The sequence below is a fragment of the Carettochelys insculpta genome, chromosome 9, assembly GCF_033958435.1.
Source record: "Carettochelys insculpta isolate YL-2023 chromosome 9, ASM3395843v1, whole genome shotgun sequence".
NCBI classification, from domain to species: Eukaryota; Metazoa; Chordata; order Testudines; family Carettochelyidae; genus Carettochelys; species Carettochelys insculpta.
This window is the reverse complement of record NC_134145.1, coordinates 56525789-56552140: the sequence shown is the minus strand read 5'-3', so window position 1 is coordinate 56552140 and position 26352 is coordinate 56525789. Positions and strand designations below refer to the sequence as shown.

The following is a 26352-nucleotide window of genomic DNA, read 5'->3' as shown; positions in this document are numbered from 1 at the left end:
GCTCAGGTCCCTAGTTTTTATCTCCTGTGTTGTATGTATAAAGGATGTTTACTGAAGTAGAGACCGGAATCTATCTGTCTCTCACATCTAGGTGAACACCCAAACCACCAGGCTCTCGTAGAGCGTTTCTTTCTGGTTTTATGTCCTGGACCTGAATCCTTCCTGATGAGCTTTTTCAAAACTCTAATACAGTCTTGCAGAAAGTTTTTGGTTTCAAAATAACGTTATTTTGGGGGGGGGAGGGATGTTTTGTCAAACGCCTCACCAATTCTAAACCTCCTGTCCTCTAACCTAACAGCCAGGCTCCCCAGCCAGGCTCCTTTCTCTGACCTCCCACTGGAAGGTCGTTGTCACTCCCTAATTCAGCCTTTAACTGAATTTGTAAATATTCTGGTTGAGCCCAATAAGGCCTACTATAAATGTACACAAAAGGAGAAATTTGTGTGTGGTTCTTTTGAAGGAAGTATGGGGGATCGATTCTGAAGTGTAGGTCCTTTTGCCCACAAGCCATTTCTTCATATACACATCAGGCTGGCATTGACCAAACCATGACTACACAATGGATGTGTGGCCTCAGTTGAAGTCCTAGTGGCAAGGGTGTCTATTTCACCTTTGACAGTACTGTTCTTGTGACAGTAGTAATCTGGGGCCAATTCATAAATGGGCTGTGGAAACAGAATTGTCTTTACCGAGGCTGATCCCTCTAAGTCAGGTTTGATGCAGGTTAGTGGGGCAGTGTGGACAAGCCAGCACTGTGCTGATTTGGTAGCTTCCATGCTTCTGTTTTCAGACATCTTTCGAGAACAGTAATTGACTTGAAAACAAATACCAGTATTTACACTGCTTGGAGTGTGGGGACTTTCCAGAATACACATGTGAGCACATAGAATGAGGAACGCTTTTCCCGTCATCTTCTCATAAAAATATAGGACAGCAGTAGTGTCCACAGCAGTGCAGAGATTGAAAGTCCTTCCCTCTCTTCTGTGCTACCGAAAGGGACAGGATCCCAGAAGAAAAACTGAGAAATCCCAGCTGCTGAGCCGTGAAGGTGAAGCACTGAAACAAGAGCTGTTTTACTGAATGATGGAGGAGCAAAGAAGACAGTCACGTTGGAGGGGGGGGAAAGGGAGAGGTAGGGTTTGTTTTGGTTGCACAAAGGCAAGGATTGCATTCATTGTAGGGTTCCCACAGTTCCCAGTTCCGTGCTGTTTGGTGTTTTTCCTTAAAGCCCCATCTCCCAGAATCCTCTGATAAGCTGTGATTCTGGGCTTTTATTTTAAAAAAAAAGCTTCTAGCCAATATAGTAAACCCTCGATTTAGCTGATTAATGGGGGTGTCGGTTAATGCCAAGCGTCCGTTATATCTGAATCCCTATACTGTATGATGATGCACTGACCTTCCCAACCCATCACTCACTCCTGTCCTCTGCTCCTCCCTCCCCCCTCCTGCCCCATTCTTACCCTCCCACCTCCAGCTCCCTCTCCCAATTACCTGGAGAGGAGCTGAACACCAGCCTGGCTCCTTCTACCTCCTGCAACTCCTCCAGCCCCCGGCTCTGAGCCGCATGCTGGAAGCTAGAGCATGGCTGCCCCAGCAGGCAGCAGCCTCCAACACCATGGATGCTGGTCAGCGCCATTACAGGCAGCGGCGGCCAGGTGCTGACATGCTTCATGCACACGGGGCTGGGGCAGGAGAGCTCAGGCACCCCGCTGCATTGGCCCCTCCAGCCCTGGCGGTCCCAGCCACTCTGGCACATCCTTCAGCCCCAGTGACGGCTCTGGTGAGTCTCCGCCATTTATTTGTGGGGGATGGGTATCTGGCAGTGTCCATTATTTCCAAAGTTGGTTATATCAGGGCCCTTTAAATCAAGGGTTTCCTGTATGGCTGCTGCAATGACCTTGAAACCATGACCCTCACAGACTGAAGTCTAGAAGGAATGAAAAGGCTATGCTGGTGTGAGTTGGGGGAGGGCATAAATCCATAATTTTTAAACACGGGTTTGTCTGCGATACAGTCATTGCAAGAATGGCGAGGAGACGAGGACAGCAGGGGCCACCTGGAGCACACTGCGCCCACCCACCCTCTCAGCATATTGTAATCAAGTGATTGATGTGGCAGGATTAACCTGTCCTGATCACCTTCCATTCTTGCTGGCAGTGCCTTAAATACATCAGAACTGTCCTTGAGAAGAAGTTTCCCAGTTCTTGCCAGCGGCAGAATCGATGTGTGTGAAGAGAGAACTGCTGCCTCCCAAATGATCTAGAAGCACAACTGTTCAGGCGGGGCTGGCTGGTCTCACTGAGCGCTGGTTCACAAACAAAGTGCTAATATCTTTAAGTGCTGGAGCAAACCAAAAGGTGACGCAGAAAATTAAGACTTCTCTTACACACAAGGGTAACATGTCTGTATGGAGTGGCTGAGAGGAGACATCTTAAATGCAGCTGTTGCACATCTTGAGATCTTTAGGCTTCTTGGAAATTAGATGTCGGGGTCTTCACCACCCGTTTTTTGAACAAAAGCAATGGGGAAAATGCCCACTTTCCCCTGGCACTGGCCTTCTAACCACTCTTCATTCACTAGAAGATAAAATTAGAGAGATGTTTCTTACACTGCGGAAATGTTTAAAGCCAATGTGGTTTCTCACCTTGCAAACTAATCAGTGCCTGAGATCACTGTTAAGACCCTCAGCTGGGTGGGTAGATGTGCTGAAAGCCTGACAAAGATGTGGCTAAATAAGGAGCAGAGGAAGCCAGTATAGAGGCTGGACAATTACAGAGGTGCGACTCAGAGCTGGGGCTGGGGTTTGGCGTTGTTGGGGGGCTGGACTGGGCCCTGTGCTGGCTGGGGCAGGGGCTGGATCTAGCTGGGGGGTGGGTCTGGCTCTGTGTGGGTGGGTGGGAGGGAACATGGTAGAACCTTGTGCAAACAAACACAACCAAAATAATATATATGTGATGATACTGTGTTGACAGGCACTGGTGTGAAACTCTGAACATCTTCCAGTTAAAATTAGTAGCAATAGTGAAGTCTCTGACACTCCCTTTCTGAGAAAAGAACGATCTTCAGCATGAAGCTGTGCCCAGAACCAGGCCAAGGCAGTAAGAACAATAAAGGGAAACTTTTAAAAGGCACAAAAGCCTGCTAGCAGCCAAACTTTCTGAATAATTTGATGCCTAATTCCTTCAGAGGCAGTTCTGGGGTAATGGTTGCCCTGCATGAAAGACAATTGATGAATTTAAGGGGCAGAGCCAAACATGGTGTGGCCAGAGCCTGGTGCTCTTAGAGCTGCTTTTGTCTTTGGTTACAACAGAGAGTACAAACCAAAGCACAAAAACCAGCAGGTCTCACAATGAGAACAGCAGCTGGGGTGGAAAGGTGGGGTGATGGTCTAATGAAGTGACATGTTTGAATTTCCAAGAAATGGATGGAAGGAAGAGAAGGTTTTTCCAGGCAAGGGCTCGGCTCTGCAAAGAGAAACAACAGGAGCCCAGGGCATTGGTTCCTGTGCAGTGCAGGCACCATCTGGACATATAGAAGCAGAGCACAAGAACCTGAGCAGGACAAGGAGAGAGTGTAGGAAGACAAGATCTTTCATCTATGCCAGCACCTCTGTACAGACACCAAATTGATCTTCAGTTTGCAAGAAGCAGAAGTAAAGGTTTCATAACATGTCTTGCAAACTGAGGGATTTGCTAAAACCCATCTCTTCTGCTATGTTCATACTCAGCCAAATCCTCCCCTCTTCTAATCCAGGCTTTTGAGTCCGAGTTCCCTACCTCAGACTAACTCTTATGCTTATTTGTGCCGATTGTAGTCTGTTTATAAGTGCACCGGAGCACATGCCCTTCATGTATGGGCTGAGGTCAGGGCCAAAGTGGCCCTGCTGCCAAGGCCCAGTACACAGCCTCAGATGCTATAAAGCTTGATTAGTTATGGAAACACCTATGTGTATCTCCATATATTACCAATCCTATCTCATAGAGCTGGAAGGGACCTTGAGAGGTCATTGAGTCCAGTCCACTGCACTCACAACAGGACTTACAACCATCCTTGATAGGTTTTTTGTTTGTTTGGTTTTTCTTTTAATCGGTTTGCCCCATATCCCTAAATGGCCTCCACAAGGATTGAGCTCGCAGCCATGGATTTAGCAGCCCAACGCTCAAACCACTGAGCTATCCCTCCCTCTTCCCCTGGTATTGAGATGGATCAAAGGTTCAGACAAAATTCTATCCTCAAACATTCCCTGCCAGAGACCTGTGCAGCAAAAACGGAAATTGAGATACTTGGGAAACATTTGTGTGGCTTTGTTCTCACCATCGGAAGTGGCAGCAGATGTCTTTCTGGGGGTAGAGGGGGAGGTGAGGAAAACAAATTTTGAGAAAGTTACTAACAAACTCTGACAAATTAAATGTAAAAATATAATTAGGAAGGCCAAAAAGAAGTTTGAAGCTCAGCTGGCCAAAAAGCCCAGGAAGTAATAGCATATTTTTTTCAGAAGCAGGAAGGCTGCTAAAAAACCAGTGCAGTCACTGGATATTTGAGATGCTCAAGGAGCTCTCAAGGGCAATACTGCCATTGCAGAGAAACTAAATGAATTCTTTGCATCGGTCTTCATGGTTGAGAACATAAGGAAGAGTCCCAAACCTCACCCATTCTTTTTAGCTGACATCTGAAGAGCTGTCCTAGACTGAGATGTCACTAGAGGAGGTTTTGGAACAAATTGATAAACTATAACAAGTCACCAAGAGTGGATGGCATTCATGCAAGATTTCTGAAAGAAATCAAATATGCAATTGTGAAACTAGTAACAGTGGTTTGTAACCTATCCTTTAAATCATCTTGTGTACCAAGTGACTGGAGGATAGCTCATGTAACGGCAGTTTTAAAAAGGGCTCTAGACGTGATCCTGGCAATTACAGGGTGGTAAGTCTAACTGTAGTACTGGGTAAATTGATTGAAACAATAATAAAGAACAGAATTGTCAGACACAGGTGAACATAAGTTGGGTGAAAAGTCAACATGGTTTCTGTGAAATCATGTCTCACCAATCTATTAGAATTCTTTGAGGGGGTCAGCAAGCATGTGGACAAGGGATATCTAGTGTACTTGTATTCCAGAAAGCCTTTGACAACATCCTTCACCAAAGGCTCTTACGCAAAATAAACTGTCACGGGATAAGAGAGAAGGTCCTCTTGTGGGCTCATAATTGATTAAAAGATAAAAAATAAAGGGTGGGAATAAATGGCCATCTTCGGTATAGAGAGAAAACGAGTGGTGTCCCCCTGGGGTAAACTGGTAGCAATCCTATTCAATGTATTCCTAAATTATCTGAAGAAAGGGGAAAATGGTGAGGTGCTAAAATTTGCAGATGATATACAACTGCTCAAGATAGTTAAGTCCAAAGCAGATTGTGAAGAGCTTCAAAAGGATCTCACAAAACTAGATGACTAGGCTACAAAATTGCAGATGAATTTTCATGTGGATAAATGCAAATTAATGCATATGGAAAACATCATACCAACTATATGTGTAAAATGATGGGGACTAACTTATCTGTTAGCTGACTGAATTAACTTGCAAGGGTGGTTTGTCATGATTTTTGGAGGAGCTGTGTATCTAAGACAACCGCTGATCTCCAGGGAACTGCTGAAGGTGGTAAGCACCTCTGAAACTGGTGCTCCTCCCAGAACTGGGAACCCTAGTCAAGGCCGCGGCAGCATAAACCTACCTTTGGATAAGATGAGTATCACATCTCCTGCTTGGAACTCCAGGTCCTCAGGATGGGTAGCTTCATAACTGTACTGGGCCACCACTTGGTTTGGTTCCAGCTGTAGAGATGGTGTCGTCCGGGTACTTTCCACAGTGTGGCTGTCTTCTGCACTGAGTAAATCCATGTCTCCCTAATGCAGGAAACAGCCTGTTGAAAATGCAGCTTGGTGTTTCTTTTACAATGTGCATGTCTGTGTAAGATAAGCTGCTGCCTGAATTTCACCGGCAGAACTCGCAATGCTGTTGCACTGCAAGTTTGCTGGTGTGGCTCCAGGTAGGTTTGTATGCTTTCCTCTATCCAAATGCACCCACTTTGTAGTTCTTGGTCACTTACAACTACAGCTCTTCAGTGTCCAGTAATCCCTTCTGGAAACTGCTGAAGAACATGATGTGGCGCCGTGAGGCGGGGCGGGGGAGTGGGGTAGGGTCAATTTCAAGGTAGCTCAGAGTTCAGGCTGCAGCCAAACACAGCTGTGTGCTTGGTGACTTACCGTCTCCTGCTACAAAGTTCAGCATTTGGAGGAACCTGCATAGTACAGCAGCCTGTTGTGATCAACAGCCCCAGAGCTCATTCCACCATGCCACAAACGGCAGAGGGAAGGGGGCTCTGAATCAGTGGTTCCCCATTCCCTTCTTACAGCTTCTGTCTTTGGGATGAGATGGTTGGCCAAGATCTGGCTGCTTGGGGCCAGTGAAGGGCTCTCAGCCCTCCTGTTAACCCACTACCCTGGCCCAGTTTCACCGCAGCACTTTCAGTAGGGTGATATTTCCTGCAGTGGTGCCATACACTGGGCAGAAGGGGCTGCAACACAGCTGTAGACAAACAGCATTTCAGGGCAATGAAGTTCCTAAGCCACTGGGAGCAAGGGGGAAGGGTGGCAGCTCATGGCATCTGTGCTTTGCCCTACAGGGGGCAGCATGGAGCGCACAACCTGAGGCTTTGCAAAGCATGTGGAGAGCCTTGTGTGAAAGACATCACAGAAGTGGGAGACCCTAGCAGTGGAACCTGAGCCCTTCTCTGAGGGTCCCCTGCAGCCAGAAGCTTGGGAGCAAGAGCTGTGGCTGTCAGATCAGCCCAGGACTCAAATAGCCAGTGAAGTGATGGATGTGGCCTTCAGTCACAGATGCGCCGGGTCAAAGGGGCTGAGTTTGTCACCCAGGCAGAAGTAAGAAATCAGTGACTAGCCTGGCAGGGAATCCACCCGTGTGCGGGACTCAAACCCACCCAGCCCTCCTGGGGCAAGCAGCCTCTGCCAAAGCCACTGAAGGGTTAACTACAAGGCCCATCCAATTTGAAAGAAATGGCTTCTCAGAAAACACAGATGGGTGCTGGTGCCCTCACATGCTCAGCAGCATGGTTGCTCTGGGGGCTAAAATTCCTCACGGAGCTGTCCCTGAAGATCTAGTGGCTGGCTGAGTGCAGCAGCAGGTGATGCTGTCCTTGGTAGGACAATTCCATCACCACAGCGAGGACTGGCCTCAAGGCCAACCTTCTCTCCACCCCTGCGCGCCTCGCCAGGGACAGGCTGTCCCTGCTACCTCTTTCTGCTGCCTTGGGTTTGCCGGTTATTTGGTTCACCAAAAGGTACAGGGGTACTGGCTGGTGGAGCTTGGCTCATTTCACGAGTGAACTGGGCTTATACATGAACCCAAACAAAGGTCTGTGCAAAACCAAAGAGAACCTTCTCCTGCATGGGCCTTGCTGCTCATATAGCTCAGCAAGGGCAGCTGCTAGGCGACTGTGGGCTGAAATCTGGAATGGAATTCTTGGGGGGCCGAGTGCAAGACGTCTTAGGACAGGCCCTCAGCACGGGGGAGGTTTAACATTAGAATCTCCCACCAGGGCTCTGGCGCTCTCTGGAGGGGCTGCCTTAAATTCAAACCAGCCTCTTTGCACATAGCTACTGCTGGGAATGGGATCGCTTGCGGGTTTGCTAGGGGGAGCTGCCACCTGGCTGTATTCTCACCCAGTGCCACCTGCAGGCTCTCACCCATAAGCCTTTTGTTCCTAGACTCTCAAACAGCTTCTGGACCTCTTTGCATTTGGGGGACAGGCACGGTAGTGGCCTGGGCTGGGCGTTCCATCCCGTGGAAGATGGGAACTGCAGGGTAGGTACAGTGGAGAAAGGCACTGACAAAGCAGGTGCTTGTTTTGAGGGGTGGCTCCTTCAGGATGCCCCCTGGCCCTGCCTTCCAGTTCCTGAGAAGGGTGGAGCTGGAGAAGGATGGGTGTAGGGGGCTTTTATACAGGTTGAACCTCTCTAAACTGGGACACTTGGGTCCAGCAACAGGTGTGGCTCAGCAGGATGTTCCTGGATCAGAGAGCCATGGGGGCTGAGAGTTCAGGGGCAGGAAGGTCAGCAACTGGGAGACCCGCCAGGCTGGTGGCAGGGGGACCAGCAGCTGAAATTGCTGCTGGGGCCAGGGCTCGGAGAGGAGCTGGTGTGGTGGCTAGGGGGGTCGGGGCTGGGAGCAGAGCCAATCTAGGGGGGCTGGTAGTGGTAGGAGCCTGGAATTGACCTCCCCTAGTCCAGCAAACTCCCTCATGTCCTGAGGGTGCCAGACCATGGAGGTCCAACCTGTACACACATTGGGCCCACATTTTAAGAGGAGTACAAGCTACTACAACATATCTCCAAGACCTGTCCCTATCCTTGTCCTATGCTGTCCAACCCAGAGTCATGCTGATTTAAGTGGACTCTTGCCAACTTAATGCCCTATCACACAAACAGCACCCTCTCTTCTCACCATGCTCACGTACACACCACCTCTGAATGTCCCACTGACTCATTCCAAGAGTGTCCAGGCCAGGGTAACTGGCCAGGAGCTAGGAGGGCACCAGACCACGTCTGCTTTGGCAGACACCTTCTGGTCCTGGGGTATATGTCCCACTGATGGGAGCTCCCTCAAACACGCAGCCTGGGTGTAGGGTAAACAGGCCAGAGGGTGCCCGTCTTTGAAGACCTAGAGGAGTCTGCTACACCACTTTACGTAGCACCTTTTAACTGGGCCGTTGCCTCTAGATTTACCACATTCTCTCCCTTACTGTCCCTCACACTGAATGGTTCTAAATGTTCTCCAGATTTATCTCCCCATGTCAGCTGGCAGGAGCCAGGTGGGACCAAGCTGGGAAAGCTGGTGCCAGAAGAGCTTGCGCTGGCAGCAAGTGTTACAGCCCGAGGTGACTGACCTCAGTGACATCGCACCACAGCGTCAGGCAATGGTCCTTGGAGTGACTCCATACTGTCTTCATGCTGTCATTGCTCAGTGGCACCAGCTCCTTGCTCTCTGTGGCCTGGTACCTGTCCGTGAGGGAAAATTAGTGTGAGACCAGAAGCCCCCTGAAAATGCAGATGATGTTGAGACCGGGCAGTAGCTCACCTCAGTTTCGTGTGCTCAGGTGAGAGCTCAAGTTTCTTGCACACCATGTCCAGGACTTCACTGTAGGTGATTCCAAGCCAGACGGGTATTGCTACTGTGTACTTGTGGTGCACCTTAAGAATATATGGGCTTGGGGAGACTGAGCCTACATCCTGCAGGGGGAAAGTGGAATTGAACGTTGCAAAAACCTTGCTGTGGAAATACAGCCATGACTTATTAAAAGATGAGGAACGAGGCCTGCATAGATCAGGGACTGCCATGGAAAAGGAAACCTTTTGTCTCTAAGCCCCTAGTTCCAGCCTGACCTCAAGTCACCAGTAATCGGTCAGCTGGAGATCATAATAGTTTTTTCAGCAGGAAGACAAAAGTCACCATCACAAAGAAGGTCACCAGGCAAACACTGGCAATTATAATGGAAGCCAAACTACTCTGTGCCACTCTGAAAGCACATCACTGTGGTCAGTCAGGGCTTGCTAGTGTACAGACACTGCATTCGCCTGGCTAAGCAGGGAGAGGACAAAGGAAACCTCTCTACCTCTACCCCAATCGTTAACTTATCAGAACTGAAAAAAATCAAAGACTGTGCTCAGATGCACTGAACGTCTTAGATCTTGCTGTTCAACTGACCTGTAGCCTGGCTATAACTTTTCAGAGAAACTATGGGTCTAAAAGGTAACAAGCTCAAAAATGTTGTGTGTTTTGCAGCAGTTGCACAAGTGCAACTTCCACCCCAAGGTACAGTAAGTACTTGTGTATGATATGGACAGTATGTATTCCCCATTCAGTGGTTCCTCTCCACACGTTCACAAGCACACAGAGACATCCATTACCTTTGCAGTGTCTTGCTGCTGTTTCTCAGAAGTACTGGGACCATGAGCTGGATGGACAACAGGGAAAAGAAGGTGAATGGACTCTAAACAGGTAACTTTATCACTCTCCATGCAAGTGTATGCTCAGATGTATGACAGCTTCCTATCTCTCAGAAAGATAGGTGTGTTAGTCTGTATCTTCACAACATAAAAAGCAGTCCTGTAGCACCTTAAAGACAAACATTAGCACTTATTAGACGATGGGCTTTCATGAGACTGTCCCACGAAAGCTCATCACCTAAGAAATGATATTGTTAATCTTTAAGGTGCTGCAAGACATCTTTTTTCCTATCTCTCAGTACATCAATGAGATATAAGCACATTAGCTCGTTATTGCTAAAATGAGAGACTCATTGAAGTGTCACTAGGTTTCAGTGTTAACACCTCATTGAGATGAATGGAAGCAACCTAATTTCTTTGAGTCAGACAGATCTCACTACCCATTTTAAAGGTTATTTGTGCAGCCATAGGGACTTAAATTTTAAAAAATGAAAGCACAAATTACTGGGTACCTTGAAATAATAGGTAAAAGATGTACCTGACTGGATAGTATGCCCAAGAGGAGGTTGGTCCACATTGTATTTGTAGCACTGGATGAACTATGTCAAACTTCCTCAAGGTTCATTTTTTTAATGGTGTCTCCTAGAGACTGGCTTAAAGCAAGAGAAGAAAGTGGGGCCACACTCTCAGAAAACCACCATCCAGCATAACCGGTCAAGCTCTCAAATGGAACCCACAAGGAAAACACAAAAGAGGAACACCTCGGACAACATGAAGATCTACTAAGACTGAAGGACAACAACTGGAGTTCTCCTGGGGCCAGCTAGAACTTTTGTCCTGAGACAAAGTGAAGTGGATGGAACTCCTAGATGACTTATGCTCCACCCAGAGTATGAGGGTTTTAAGTCCTAAGGACTGGGGGACTGACAAGACGCTAATGTTTCCTTGGCTGCCAATAGCCACTGCCTGCAAAAGCCTGGCTAACAACCACTTAGTTTAGAAGTAAGCTTTAGTGTTTGCTTCCTGCCCATGGTAAGCTTTCTAGTCACCGGGAATTATTCTTTTAGAGAGGGAAAGGAAAAATTCAAGTTATCCTGGATATATGAACAAGGCTCAAATATTTAGAACATAAGACTGGCCATATTAGTCTTTTGACTGTAGCTGCTGCCACATGCCTCAGAGGGAATGAATGGAACAGGCAATTTATTGTCTGATCCATCCCTTGTTGGGTATTCAGGTACCCTTTGGGTATTCAGAGATTTAGAGACACCCACGGCATGGGGTTGCTTCCCTGACCATCTTTGCTAGTAGTCAGCGATGGACTTATCCAATTCGTTTTTGAACCAGGTTATAGTTCTGGCCTTTCCAATATCCCTTGGCAATGAGTTCTATGGGTTACTGGTGCCTTGTGTGATGAGGTATTTCCTCATGTTTATTGTCAGCTTGTTGCCTGTTAATTTCATTTGGTGACCCCCTAGCTTTCGTGTTATGTGGGGGTTAAACAACACCTCCCTACTCATTTTCTCCACAGCATTCTTGATTTTATATACCTACAACTTATGCCCTCTTAATCATCCCTTTCCTAAGCTGACTAGTCCCATGCTTTTTAAATCTCTCCTCTGAGGGTAGCTGTTCCAAACGCCTAATAATTTTTATTGCCCCTTTCTGTATCTTTCCCAGTTCCAATTTCTCTCTTTTGGAGATTGTGTGATCAGACCTCCACCCAGTATTGAAGGTGTTGACCTACCACAGATTTATATAGGGCACTATTTTCTGTCCTGTTATCTATCCCTTTGCTAATGTTTCCTGATATTTCATTTGCTTTTTTGATAGCTGCTGAAAACTGAGCGGAGAACAGAGCTCCAAGCTCCGTGAAGAGCTCAAGTAAGACCATGATCCAATGCAAAATATTTCCTCTGCAATTTTACATTTGGTCCAGATTGTCCTACTGGAGGCAGCCACCCAAAACCTCATGAAATAAGCCAACGATGGAAAGTAGCTGCTCTCTGACCAAGAAGTGGGAGGCACTGAAAGACCAAGCATGGGCCAAATGCTTTGGAGCAGGATTCAGAACCCAGGAAGAAAAGCCCACATTTAAAGCTAACACAGCAAGTCCTAACGAACCTCTGAAAGATCGTGAGTACTCGCAGTAGGCAGTCTGCATCCCATAACCATCTTCCTCCGAAAACATCCAGGCTTGCACGCAACTTTGAGCTCCAACTTTGTACTGTTCTCCACCAGTCAGATAGGATTTAGGTGAAATGTTCTTAAGTGCCCAAGTGATTTAGGCATACACATGCCACAGCCTTACAAAGCACTCCTAAGTGACCTGGAGGCCTTTAACCATCCAGCTGCCTGTCCTATTCCCTCACCAGCACTACCAGAAATTACTGACCCCTGCTCTAGCCTTTCTCTACTGCTCCAACAGCTTATAAAAGCCACACAAGCCCTGCAGCTGGCTGGGGATAAATTCCCCCCAGTGTGGACAGTGAGCAAGGGCGGGCTGCAGGAAAGAAGGGTGCAAGCCATTAGATGGGGTGAAACTAGTGCTGAGGTGATGGGGTGAAATTAGGGCCTGTTCCCTCCAGCTATTCAATGACCCCTGCGTACGACAAGCCACTGACCTGGTGCTCGAGACTTGGGTTTTTCCGGAGCAGTGCAAGTGGGTGGGGCAGGAATGTCCAACTCTGGGGGAGGCTCCTCCTGTGTGGGGTGTGATTGTAGTTAGTGTTGTTGGGGTAGCTGGGGCCCTGCTGTCCTGCCTGTGAGATTCCCTTTTAGTGCAGCAGGCAGAGCTGCTGCTTTGGGATTGTGGGCAGGTGGGGCCTGTTTCACATCCTTGCTGTGACTCACTGGCCACAGGAATCCAGGCTGTAGGGGTGACGTGGGTAGCCCGAACTCAGCTCCCCACCGTGTGAGAGAGTGCTGCAGTCCTGGGTGCACCCTGTAGGGGTCAGTGTGAGTAGGGAGGGAACTGCTTGGTATTGCCTCTGTCTCTCAATCCATTCAGTTCCTGACTGAGAGAGGGAGGCCATGAAACACTTGCCCCACCGGCTCCCAGCAGCACAGGCCATCCCTGGCCACCTCACGATGGAGCACAGGATCTGCATCTGCCCAGGTTTATGAACATCCACAAATGTGGGTCCCACAGCCAGGCCAGTGGGGGGGGGGGGTGGCGTGTTCTAGGCAATCCAGAAAGGATTCATGCAGCCCTCTTACGCATGCAGGTCTGGAGAGCGTGGGGCAGGCAGGTGCCTGGGCCTGCACTAAGAATGACAGCACTGTAGGCCCTGATGAGCGGCAACGTCGCTCTCTCGGGGTTAGACAGCGCTCTGCTGGGGAAGCGTTGTGTGTTGGGTTGTCCTAGTGATGGAGCTGATTGTCGTCCTAGCAACTGAGTTAGACTATTAAGGGCTTAGCCCTGCCGGTTTTCGGCTGGTTCTAGCTTGCAGCGTGAGATGGAGTAACCGGGAAAGCAGCTCTCTGCTTTCGAGAGTTGTCTTCCTGAACTCGGTGACTCCGAACAACAGAGCAAGGAAGCCCCTGTTCCCCGGGGGTGATAGGTGGCCAGCTTGCCTTACCCGGACCTGCGACTGGTTCTGGAGCTCCACGGCTTCCAGGTAGTTACAGGGCACGATCCCTTTCTGCAGGGAGGGGAGACACAAAGACAAAGCAGGTGCAGTGAGGAGGAGACACACTAATATATGGGTAGAATCACAGGCTGGGAAGGAGCCACTCAGCCAGGCCCATCAGTCAGGATGTCTCCCTCTGCACCTGTAGCCTGGAAGGGCAGGTGCCACAGATTCTCCTAAAACCTTTGTGGCCTCTTCCAATTGAGAGGAGTGTCTGAGTAGCTTAGGGCTGAATCTACTGTGCCAGGAGGAGGAGCTATGACCAGGGAGTCTGGCCCCTGCTTGGTATCTGATCAGAAAGCAACCAAGCTGCTCCTGGTGGTCTTTCTCATAGGACAGGCCTGGCTGTGTCCACAGAGCTAGTGAGGACTGAGGCAACTCATGTCAGAGACCTGGCTACAGGTGCCAGCGCTGGGCTCTTGCACTTTGGGCTGAGGGATGCTCGAAGCACGGCAGTTCTGAGCAGTCCCTGGAGAAAGGGCCAGGTAGGGCCCCGATGGCCTTTGGAGGTCAGTAAGAGCTGATGGGATGAGGTGTTGCCTGAGAGCAGCTGGACAGGAGGGACATGAGGTCAGTCAGTGGAGCTGAGAGTAGCATCCCCTTCCTGGGGGTGGGGGAGGACAAGACAAGGGAGTATAGGTACTGTGAAAGTGCCCAGCTCATGCTGTCCAAATGTAGAGGCAAGGAGCAAGCAGTGGGAGGAAAGGAGTAAGCTGGGTGGAGAAGCTGCGGGCTGGGGTGGGTGAGTGAGGCAGTCTGTGCTCACACGCTGGCTTAAGGGAATTAAAGGAAGCCAGGAACCAGCTGCCCAAGGGACCTGGAGCAGGGAACGATCCTCCCAAGTGCAGGAGTGTGTCTGTTTGCATCACTCTGCAGCCCTGGTACCCAGACGGCAGGGAGGCCAACCAAGCAATCTGACAAACACAACCAGGCACTGAGTCAGTGGGGGCTTTGGCATTGCCTTCAGCTGAGCTGGCACACTGGCCTGGCAAAGCCTGGGCATTAAACGGGCTCCAACTACCTTTCCGTTGAACATAACAGTGGCCCAGTTGTCCTTCTCCTTCTTCAGCACAAAGACGATATTTCCCGGCAGGACCTGCAGCTCCTCCGCAGTCTCGGGATTGAACTCGTACAGCACACGGTGCGGCTCCCCTTCCAGGGCCCTGCACATGGAACAACAGCTGCGTCAGCTGGGAGGAGTGCTGCTACCTCCCATAGCTTTGCCTTGGACTTCTCATTCTCCTGGGCCTCTCCTCCCTGCCATGGTGTTTGTACTGGCTGAGGCTATCCCAGCCATGGTATCAGAAAGACATGCTTCTTACTCAGCTGACTGCCTCATTTTACCCCATTAGCCCAGTGGCACAGAGCTGAATTTTGGCCTGATGTACCCCTCCCCTTGGTACTGAAGCACCTCCTGCATTGTCCCTACATGTACACAGTGCTCTTCAGCCATACCTCTTCAAGCACTTCATGAAGCTGATAAGTGATAAGCATCACTACCTGGCTCCATTTTACAGATGGGGAAACTAAGGCCTGGGATGGAAAAGTGACTTGCTCAAGGTCGCTCAGGAGGCCAGTAGCAGGGCTGGGAAGAGAGCCCAGGACTTCCTGCTTTAGTGCCCAACCATGCTGATAAGCAAAGTAAGAGCTGATTGCGCAGACTATCTGAGGACTGATGTGAGAGCAGTGAGAGTCCTGGGCTTTGGGACCTGTTGGAGGCCAGTAACGAAAGGGTATTTGACTTGCAGAGGGAGCTCCTGGGAGCTGGAGTCAGCGAGGGAATACATACAGCCAACCCAGAAGAACGGCCATGAAGGAGCAATCCTGCCTCCTCCTATCAGAGCAAAATATGCTGTAGGACTCCTGGAGCTGCCAGGGGCTGTCAGCTTTCGGGACTCTTCTGCAGCTGGGCTTCAGGCTGCTGGGGACAGCTCAGGTAAGGGAGCAGGGATGTGGGGGAACCCTCTGCTGCATTGGCACAGTTGGAACCTAAAGCACAGGGCTGGGGCTCAGCATAGGGCAGCTGGCCCCCAGCGCTCTGGGTAAGAGAGCAGGTGGTTTTCCAGGGCACGCCAGGGGAGGGAGGCTGAGCCCCTCTGAAGCAGAACCACACATGGTTGCCATTCAATTCAGATGGAAGTTGCTAGGTCAGGCAAAGAGAAATGTGGGGTTTGTGCTGTTGCAAGGGGGTTAGTGTCTGATGCCATCTAGCCCCACTCACCCAGTCTGCTCACTCCTTCCCTCGCTCATTGGGACTGCATCCTGAAAGCACATGGCAGAGGAGGTAGGAGGCTGAACCTAGCTGCATTACACCTGCGAGTCAGTTACCGACTCCTGCGAGGGGTGGCGTGGCTGTGAATGCACCTGGCCCCAGAACAGGCAGAAATCCAGTGTGCAGCGCAGAGGAGTGTGCATGTGACAAGGCCAGGCTGTGGGCTGTCACTGCAGGGTCCTGGTCGGGTGCAGGGCCTGTCATCTGAGCAGCACCTTGATTACGCTGAGGCCTTCCATGCCCCCAGCAGCTAGGGAAGCATCTCCCCCATTTCACAGATAGCTACAATGAGGCTCACTCAAGGCTGGCGTGACAGGTCTGCAGCAGAGCCAGGACGAGAACCCTGAAGCTCTGCTGTAACCACTGTGGGGCTCTAAACCTACAGAGGGGCTCTGGGAGCACCAAAGTCATGAGGGCTTTGTCCTCCTGGTCTAGGAAGTCACTGGGCCCCCAAGACGGAATTACAAACTCCCCTTCCACCCATCACTATGCAGCTGGTTAGTTCACTGGAATACATAGAACTAATGGCTGCTCCCTGCCGAACACAGCTCACCACTCTCCTTCTCCAGCCTCCACGTTCTTCCTCTGGGCTACTACAGCCGCTCTCTCTACTGCCGCCCATTGTACATTCTCCTCCTCTTCGCCCCTGCTGTTACAGCCTTCTCCAGCTGCACCCTGGTGGTCCTTTCCCCCCTGTTCTGGCCATTGCTAGAGCAGCTGTCTCCTTCCCTGTTAGCACCCTATTCAGCACAAGGGGCGGTCAGTCCAGTTCCCTATTACTCCCGTGTCTCAGTTCTTGGGGGGCGGGGGGTGATGTCGCAAGGCTGATCAATTCACACATCGGCAGCCTGCCATGATGCTGTGTCCATCACCTGCTTGCTGCACTATCAGACTGGCTCTGAGCATTCCCGTTATCCCCTGGACTTTGTTTAACTCACCTGAGGATTTCTGGTGTCTTCGGTCTGGGCGGAGGGCTACACGTCTGCAAACAAACAAGCAGAACCCTAAACAATCCTGCTCCGCTAATCTTTCTGCCAGAGGGATGCCTCCAGGCTCCCAACAGTTCTGTTGCCCTTCTCGGGCTGTCTCCTTGCTCCTGCTGTTTGTTGTAGACAAGGTGGTTCAGGCCAAATGTAGATGTCCAGGGCAGGGCAAGGAGGGAGGCAACTGATTATGAAGCAGCACTTTAATACTTGCAATTACATCATCTCTGTCCCCTTTCTAGTGCAGTCAGCACTTCACCCCCAGGATCGGTACTGTGCATTGGAAGATGTCTGTAATAGCACCTTGGATCCCTCCCCCAGGAGTCTGGCTAGGCTGCAGTTAGACCCCTGTGACTGGCCCATGCCAGCTGATGCAGGCTCTTGGTAAGGGGCTGTGTAATTGTGGTGTAGACATTCAGGCTCTGGCTGCAGTCTGAGCTCTGGGACCTCCCACCTCGCAGGTCCTGGAGGCCAGGCTCCAGCCAAACCCAAACAGCCATACCACAATTAAACACCTCCTTAGCCCAAGCCTTATGAGCCCAAATCAGCTGATATGGGCCAGTCAGTGTCCAACTGACCCAAAGAGACCACCTCTTACCCAGGGCCCATTCAGCCCCTTCAATGTTGTTCCAATAGGCAGCACCACGCACTCACCCACTAATGAATTTCAGCTGCCATTGTGCTTAGCTTTGCCCGGTTCGCCTGCAGTGCTACCATCTCCCTCCGAAACCAAGTCATTTTGGAGCCTTCTGTGATTTTTACCATCTCTTCTAGGAGCTCAGCCGCATTAAACGCAGTCACAGCACCCACTGGCAGGGAAAACCTGCCTAGCGGCCTGGCTGCAATGGAGCCTGCCTGTCATTCTTGCCCTGGGGCTGGTTCAGTTGACAGGAGACAGATGCCTGGCCCTCGGGTTACCATGCTCCCTTGAGAGTCATTCCAGGAACTTTAACTAGCAGCTTTGGGTGGCTTCAGCTACTGAAGGGACAGAAATTCTCATGAGCAGCTGTGAACAGTTGAAGGCTCAGCACTGGGGGAGGGCTGTCAGGACACTGAGGGTGTGCGGAGAGAGAAAGGAGGGAAAACAGCAGCAGACCCACACGGGTCTCAGTGGGTTCCTCAGGTTGCTGGTGCGGGGATGCTACAATCAGGGGTGCCTGCCCTTATGCGGACGTACTGCCCAGCAGTGGAAGTGATGCCCCAGCGGCAGGGGTTATACTGTGGCACTGGAGCAGCTCACCTGCTGTGCTGCTGCTGTTTGAAGGAATCAGGGCTAATCTAGCTATGGCAGCATCTGGGACTGTAGCGCAGAACCGTGTACACGTTCTCCATTGCCAGCATTCGCTGTATTGCACTAAGCAGGCTAGGACACACCCAGCCAACATGGTCTCACCTGCGGCTGAAGCGGAGCAAACCCTGAAAAACTATCTTTGTCGACCACTGACGCCACCACCTGCAGACAAGAAGGGAAAGGCCGTTATTTGGTTCTTACCAGCTCTCCCCAGCTCCCAATCCCTCTTCAGCCCCTCCCTCCCACGCCTTTGCTTGCCACTCGCTGTAATCTAACACCCCCAGTGGCCTGGCCTCTCCGGCTTTGGAAATCCCTGGTAACTGCTCCGGTACCTGTGTATTCATGACTCAGCCACTGGGAGGGGTGGCTGTTCCTCTAGTGCCTCTAACACCCTGCACCCGTGCCAGAGCTACTGTCTTCTGGCTGTACCCTTTCAACTGCTCCACAGGCTCCTGAGCCTGCCCCCTCAGGGAGGTGACCTCTCAGGCCTGAGCTGTGCCCCAGCAGCAGGGGAAGGAACACAGCTGGCTTAAAATTCAGCTCTACTTGTAGCCTGTCTTGAAGTCCCTGTTCTCCTCTGCACTGCCAGGACTTGACCAATACTAAATCAGTGGTGATGCCTGAGTGGGGGCTAGCGAGTTGGCCCCCCGACCCACAACCAAACAGCAGGTTAACTCCTCCCCCCGTGGACGACTTCCTTACCGTCGCTTTTCCCAGGTAATCCTTCTTCTCCAGCTGAGCCACTTGCTTTTCATTTGGCCTGAACAGCTTCCCTAGGGGGATCACCACTGGCTCAAAGAGCTGATGTTTCTGTGGCACACAGAAATCACAGTCTCCTCAGGGATAGGCAGGGGGAGTGCAGCTGGGCTGGCTCCGGCATTGCAGGCCTTCTGTTTAACTCTCTCAGTGTAAACACAGCTCAATTGCCCCTTTGCATCGACCTCAGGTCCCCCAACCCCACTCAGTCCAGTCATCCCTTTCCCCCAGCCACACTCAATCTGACCACACCCCACACCATGTTCCCTCTACATTATCCCATCCACGGGCAGAGTACATATTGTTATGTGCACAGGGCATGTGCCGATGTGCACCAAAGACAGGCTGCTGGTGGTGGGAGCTCTGCTAACCAGCTGGGCGACATCTGAATCACTTCTGGGCAGCTGCCCAAGCACTCAGCTTCTTGGGAACCCCAACAACCCCACCTGTCCCCTGTCCTGTGACACGGCCCCTCCCACAACCCCGCTCGCTCCAACCATCCCCTGCCCAGTCACACGGCCCCTCCCACAACCCCGCTCGCTCCAACTGTCCCCTGCCCTGTGACACGGCCCCTCCCACAACCCCGCTCGCTCCAACCGTCCCCTGTCCTGTGACACGGCCCCTCCCACAACTCCGCTCGCTCCAACCGTCCCCTGCCCGGTCACACGGCCCCTCCCACAACCCCGCTCGCTCCAACCGTCCCCTGCCCTGTGACACGGCCCCTCCCACAACCCCGCTCGCTCCAACCGTCCCCTGCCCAGTCACACGGCCCCTCCCACAACCCCGCTCGCTCCAACCGTCCCCTGCCCTGTGACACGGCCCCTCCCACAACCCCGCTCGCTCCAACCGTCCCCTGCCCGGTCACACGGCCCCTCCCACAACCCCGCTCGCTCCAACCGTCCCCTGCCCTGTGACACGGCCCCTCCCACAACCCCACTCGCTCCAACCGTCCCCTGCCTGGTGACACGGCCCCTCCCACAACCCCGCTCGCTCCAACCGTCCCCTGCCCTGTGACACGGCCCCTCCCACAACCCCACTCGCTCCAACTGTCCCCTGCCCGGAGACACGGCCCCTCCCACAACCCCGCTCGCTCCAACCGTCCCCTGCCCGGTGACACGGCCCCTCCCACAACCCCGCTCGCTCCAACCGTCCCCTGCCCAGTCACACGGCCCCTCCCACAACCCCGCTCGCTCCACCTGTCCCCTGCCCGGTCACACGGCCCCTCCCACAACCCCGCTCGCTCCAACCGTCCCCTGCCCGGTCACACGGCCCCTCCCACAACCCCGCTTGCTCCACCTGTCCCCTGTCCTGTGACATGGCTCCTCCCACAACCCCGCTCGCTCCAACCGTCCCCTGCCCTGTGACACGGCCCCTCCCACAACTCCGCTCGCTCCAACCGTCCCCTGCCCAGTCACACGGCCCCTCCCACAACCCCGCTCGCTCCAACTGTCCCCTGCCCTGTGACACGGCCCCTCCCACAACCCCGCTCGCTCCAACCGTCCCCTGTCCTGTGACACGGCCCCTCCCACAACCCCGCTCGCTCCAACTGTCCCCTCCCTGTGACACGGCCCCTCCCACAACCCCGCTCACTCCAGCCGTCCCCTGCCCTGTGACACGGCCCCTCCCACAACCCCGCTCGCTCCAACTGTCCCCTGCCCGGTCACACGGCCCCTCCCACAAACCCACTCGCTCCAGCTGTCCCCTGCCCGGTCACACGGCCCCTCCCACAACCCCGCTCGCTCCAACCGTCCCCTGCCCGGTCACACGGCCCCTCCCACAACCCCGCTTGCTCCACCTGTCCCCTGTCCTGTGACACGGCCCCTCCCACAACCCCGCTCACTCCAACTGTCCCCTGCCCGGTGACACGGCCCCTCCCACAACCCCGCTCGCTCCAACTGTTCCCTGCCCGGTGACACGGCCCCTCCCACAACCCCGCTCGCTCCAACCGTCCCCTGCCCTGTGACACGGCCCCTCCCACAACTCCGCTCGCTCCAACCGTCCCCTGCCCAGTCACACGGCCCCTCCCACAACCCCGCTCGCTCCAACCGTCCCCTGCCCTGTGACACGGCCCCTCCCACAACTCCGCTCGCTCCAACCGTCCCCTGCCCAGTCACACGGCCCCTCCCACAACCCCGCTCGCTCCAACCGTCCCCTGCCCGGTGACACGGCCCCTCCCACAACCCCGCTCGCTCCAACTGTCCCCTGTCCTGTGACATGGCCCCTCCCACAACCCCGCTCGCTCCAACTGTCCCCTGCCTGGTCACACGGCCCCTCCCACAACCCCACTCACTCCAGCTGTCCCCTGCCCTGTGACACGGCCCCTCCCACAACCCCACTCACTCCAGCTGTCCCCTGCCCTGTGACACGGCCTCTCCCACAACCCCGCTCACTCCAACCGTCGCCTGCCCTGTGACAAGGCCCCCCCCACTCAATCCAACTACCCCCTACTCCATGACCCTGCTCCTCCTCACAACTCCCACCCAGCCTCTCTGCCCCACTTGCCTGCAAATCCCACTGGCTGCCCTGAAACCCACACTTCCTGTCATACATTCTTCCTCTCTCGGCTGCTCTTGTAAAGTCCTTTGTCAAGTACAGTTTCTCACCTTCCTGGATGTCCAAATCTCTCTCATGCCTACAGGTCCCTGGCTTTTCTGAGTGAACCTGGTAGGAACAAAGCCCCCAAGCAACCCCGAGGGATATTCTTTACCAAGATGGCTTGCATCGCCCTGTCAATCTTGTTGTGCCAGGGCTCGCTTTTCATGCCTGTTGCCAGTGTCAGATGCTCTTCTGCTCTTCTCCAGTCCTCCAGCTTGGCATAGTTCAGGGCTATGTTGTACAACACCTGCAAGGCAAACAGGAAGCAGAGGATGGGGGGGTCTCCACTGAACCACTCCTACAGTAAACCAGTGGCCTATGCCAGAGAGGAGAATGCAGATCTGTGATGCGACCCATTGCTGCGTCTGCCACCCGTTGCCTGAGGACGCTTGTAAGGGGTTAGCCTGTCCTCTCGCTCTGAAGGAAGGTTCAGGAAGCTCCCTCTGAAGGCAATAAGGTGATGTGCAGTTGAAGAGAGAGGGGACTTTCTTCTCTTTGTGACAATTCTGGTCTCTGCTTGTAACCTTTCCAATGTTTGATCGCGCTTTTTACCCGGGGCCATGTGACTTGCTCCCTGCGAGGGCCAATTCCTCTCCCCTTTGCAGGGGGATTTGGCTATCAAAAGAGGCTAGTTTTACTTCTCTAAACTGACTGGTCCAAGTTAACCACCTTCAGTAGTCCACCCCGTACCCCAAGGCTCTGCAGCTTTTGTCTAGCTCTGTGAGACAGAATGTGCCCAGCTGTGGATTCCTGCTTCAGATCCTCAAGGGGAGTCCAGGGAAGATGCCCCTTTCCTCCAAGGGCCATGTCTCCATGCTGCCACCTAATTGTCAGATGATAATCAGTAGGGCCCTACCAAAGCCACGGTGTAGTTTGGTCAGCTTCACAGTCACAGGATTTTAATAGCATAAATTCCACTGTTTCATACATTTAAATCAGAAATTTAATGGTATTGTAACTGTTGAGGGATCCCTACCCAAAATGGGGGCATCGGGGGAGGGGTCACAAGGCTGTCATGGGGGGGGGTCATGGTCTTGCCACCCCTCCTTTCGAGCTGAGGGGCTTGGAGGACAGCTGCTGGCCTGGCGCCCAGCTCTGGAGGCAGCAGTGTAGAAGGAATGTTGGTAATGCCATACCGTCCCACTGTCACTTTTGTGCTGCTGCTGGTAGCAGCATGGCCTTCAGAGCTGGGCTATCGGTCAGCAGCCACCGCTCTCCAGCCACCCAACTCTGAATCTGGTGTCCCCCTACATAGCCAGATTTCATGAGGGAGATCAGATTTAACAATCCATCATGACTTTTTCCCAACTGTGAATGTTGTGTAGGGCTCTATGAATCCGGGCAGAGAGGCTGATATCTCAGAGAAGGACATGTTGCCTCAGTCTCCCCTTATGGTGGTGGTGGGGTGACAGGGAGGAGAGACCAGGCTGCAGAGAGATTCTCTGCTTCTTGCCCCCGAGCTGAGAGCCCAAGAAGGAGTTCAGCCCAAAGCCACCCCTCACTGGTTACCACAAGGTGATCTCTCAACCTTGTTTTAACCTATGAACCACCATAATATCATTCACAAAGGATTGTCGGAGTGTGGCCTGGGGGTGGAAATGGTGTTGCTGGTGAATGGCGGTATGGAGGATAGTGTACATGGCTGGGGTCCCACTAGCTCTGGGATTTTGCAGCTTTCTCTGCCACTGGGCTGAGTAATGACCACTTCCATGTTGCACCCATTGGCTGAATGGTGCTGGGTTAACATATTTCCCAGTTGTTCCCACTTGTCTCAGGTACTCCCAGCCCCTGCACATGCCTCGCCTCACCTCACAAGAAAACAGCCTGAACTGCAGCCCCAGGATCTTGTAGTCTATCAGCTGGTTCCCTCGCAGCTGGGCCAACGCCTCTTTAAAATCCTCAATGGCCAATTCATAGCTGTGGAGCAAAGAAAGGAGACAACTCTCAGAGCAGCGCTCTGTGCTAGTCCGGCTGCCTACCATCTTTCAAGCCCCAGCCTCCTGCTCTAGCCCTGAGCTGCTCTGAGATGGCACCTGCCTGCCCATAGAATCCTGTTGGCCTTTTACCATTACCTGAGCCCTGGGGCCTTTGGAGGCATTCTTTGCCTTGAGGCTCTCAGATGTCAGAATTTTTTGGCCTGACTGTGTTTTCCTTCCTTCCTCATTGTCCATCGTAGTTTGCCAGCCCTATTGCTTTGTGCCTCTCCCCTCCACCCGTGTCGTTTTCCAGCCCCTGGCAAGGGTTACAAGCATTGTCGTTGAACTAGGCACTGCACAATGCACGAGCCAGGCCTTGCCCTGCCCTGCTCATTTTAGCTGACCAATTATCTGTGGGTTTTGGGGGTGTCTTTAAAGACGTGGGGGTATTTCCCACAACCCTCTATTTATAGTCAGGTTCCCATGCCCATTCTCAACTCACTAGAACTCTGCCTCGGAAGAAAACGCTTCTCCTGGGAGGTGTGTTCCAGCCACAGTTACTCCCCTTCGGCAGCACAGTTGGACTGCCCTGCCAAATGACTGTTCTCAGCCAGCCAGGAGCCAGATATGGCTCTGTCTAGAAGCAGCACAAACCCCACAGTCCAGGAGAGCGCACCCAACACTTACTTCTCTTTCCTGTAAAACACTGTCCCCCGCTGGAAATAGGCCACGGCCAAGTGCTTGTCACAGTTAATACTCCTGGTGAAGGCCTGCAGAGAGCAGAAGGTTCACACATGGCACAGACAGATGGAGGAAAGCGGCAGAGAGAGACCCAGACATTTGAGTGTGAGGCTAGAGATCAGGGTGGAGTCCGAGTGGCACGCAGAGCAAGGGGACGTACTGAGGAGAAACACTCTCCATGTGCTGGGGTAAAGCATGAGGGCAGAGGCCCCCTTCCCCCCATGCCCCAGCCCTTTGGTGCAGCCAGTAGCTTGGTGGGAGGTCAGGGCACTCCTTGGGAACCTGGTGGGCTACATTCAAGTCCTTGCTCTGAATCAAGAAAACCATTTGCTGCCTGGCTCTTGCTGGGACCCATGCACCAGCTGAATTTCACTAGGGTGGAAGGAATGAACTGTGCAAACTGGTGCATTTTAGTTGCCTCTGTCTAACCAGGCCCCTGCCAGAGCACTCTGTCAGGCCCTCAGTTGCTTTATTCCTGCATGTTGATGCGTGCCACTCAGGCAATGCACAGCGTGGTCCCTGTGTTGGGGTGTTCATCTCCCCCTGCCTTCAGTCTGGCCAGGTTGCCAGCCATCCCCTTGAGTTGCTGAGTGCCCCGCTGCATGTTAGGTTACAGATCATGCCAGCTGCTGGACCTGCTTGTCTGCAATTCATCCATCCACCAGCCACACTCCTTAGCCCTCTGCATTTCAGTGGCTTTGTCAGCCTGTCCAGCAGAGCTGTGGGCGCAGTCTAGGCTTGGATGTTCTTGTGCAGTCCATCAGACAGGCTGGTGACAGGGGCTAGTAACGGGAGGAGCTTAGGAGCTCTTACTCACCTGCTCCGCCTCAGTCAGATTCCCCAGGATCAGGTGGATGCAGCCAATGTTAAAGCAGAGTTTGGAAGGGGGGTTCTGTACGGAGGTGAAAGCATCCAGCGCTGCCTCCCAGTCCTTCCGATCTGTAGCGCACACTCCCTCGTTCCACAGTCGGATGGTCTCAGCCAGAGACATGGTGCAGCAGTGGCCTGCAATGGGGTGATGACAGCCCTTCCCTGCCTTGGTCTCTCTTTGCTCTTCAGAGACGTGCAGCCACTCTGCACTACTTCTGCGTTTCCTCCAACCCCCAGAGCCAGCAGTGTCGCAAACCAATCAGGAAGTGTCCCCACTGGTAGTTGCTGACACAGCCCCGCTTAGATGGGGAAGTAGAGCAGATGCTGGCCTGGGTGAATAATTTTTCTTAACACATCCTTGATATGTCACTCTGCTCCACCCCACCCCCCAGCTCCTCACCACCCACTGCTGCCCCCTCACTTCTTTACACTTTGCTTTCCAGGGATCTTCAGCTGAAGTCAGCCGGATGTTGTGACCTGGGACTATGCTGTCACAGGGAGCTTCTCAGTGAAGTCACAGCCGTGTGACTGACAACACACCCTGGAGGAATCGGGGCATTAGCACTCCTCGCTGCCATACGGAGATCCCCCTTGAAAGGTAGCTGGAACATCACTGCTTTTCCAGGGCAGCTTGAAGCTGGTTGCTTCCTTGTCAGTGGCCTCCAGAGGCGGAAAGGTGCAGTGCAGCCCCTCCAGCCAGCTCAGAGGTGACTTAAAACAGAGCTGAAATTCTGGGGTGTGTTTGGGGCAGTCCTGGGACAAGGCCTATAGTAGGGGTCAGCAACCTTTCCAAGGCAGAGTGCTGAAATATGACCCCTTGACCTCTATGTATGTGCTGAGCGCCAGTGATACTTTTTAAGGTCACTAATGGTCCTACTTACAAAAGCTTCATTCATAAATAAGTTAAGATGCAGAACTTTACTGTTCAGGTGGTGGTTGGTCTTCTGTTAAGCCACAGGCGGCACAGTATTGAGCAAACTCTCCTCTGCATGGCAGAGGAGGGGTGGGGCTGAGCTCCTGCTTTGTGTACCTATGAAAATCAGCTCATGTGCCACACTTGGCATGCATGTTGGGGATTGCTAGTAGCTTTGGCTGAACTTATCCAGCCTGCAACGGCTTCCCCTTCAGGTAGTAAAATACAAAACTCCTGCTATTGTCCTGCTTTAACTCTCGATTTTCATATTATCACACACCCAAAAAAACAGCTCCAGTGATTTGCCTTTTGACTGTCCAGTCAGCTAACCCCCTCAGCCCGGCAACTATTTCAGTCCCAGGAT

General features: G+C 52.6%; 1 protein-coding gene across 1 annotated transcript; it reads right to left on the bottom strand.

The window, feature by feature from the left end:
* Window positions 1-1503: 1503 nt before the first annotated feature.
* NCF2 (neutrophil cytosolic factor 2) lies at window positions 1504-25231 on the bottom strand. Its single transcript, XM_075002665.1, has 15 exons — window positions 25023-25231; window positions 24152-24234; window positions 23357-23465; window positions 21661-21795; window positions 18900-19007; window positions 18300-18359; window positions 16862-16905; window positions 14673-14814; window positions 13601-13663; window positions 12644-12722; window positions 9981-10027; window positions 9151-9302; window positions 8960-9071; window positions 5729-5900; window positions 1504-2576 (listed from the first exon to the last, which is right to left on the bottom strand). Exons 1-15 carry the CDS (start codon window positions 25194-25196, stop codon window positions 2479-2481), a joined length of 1578 nt encoding a protein of 525 aa, XP_074858766.1. The 5' UTR covers window positions 25197-25231; the 3' UTR covers window positions 1504-2478.
* Window positions 25232-26352: the final 1121 nt, after the last annotated feature.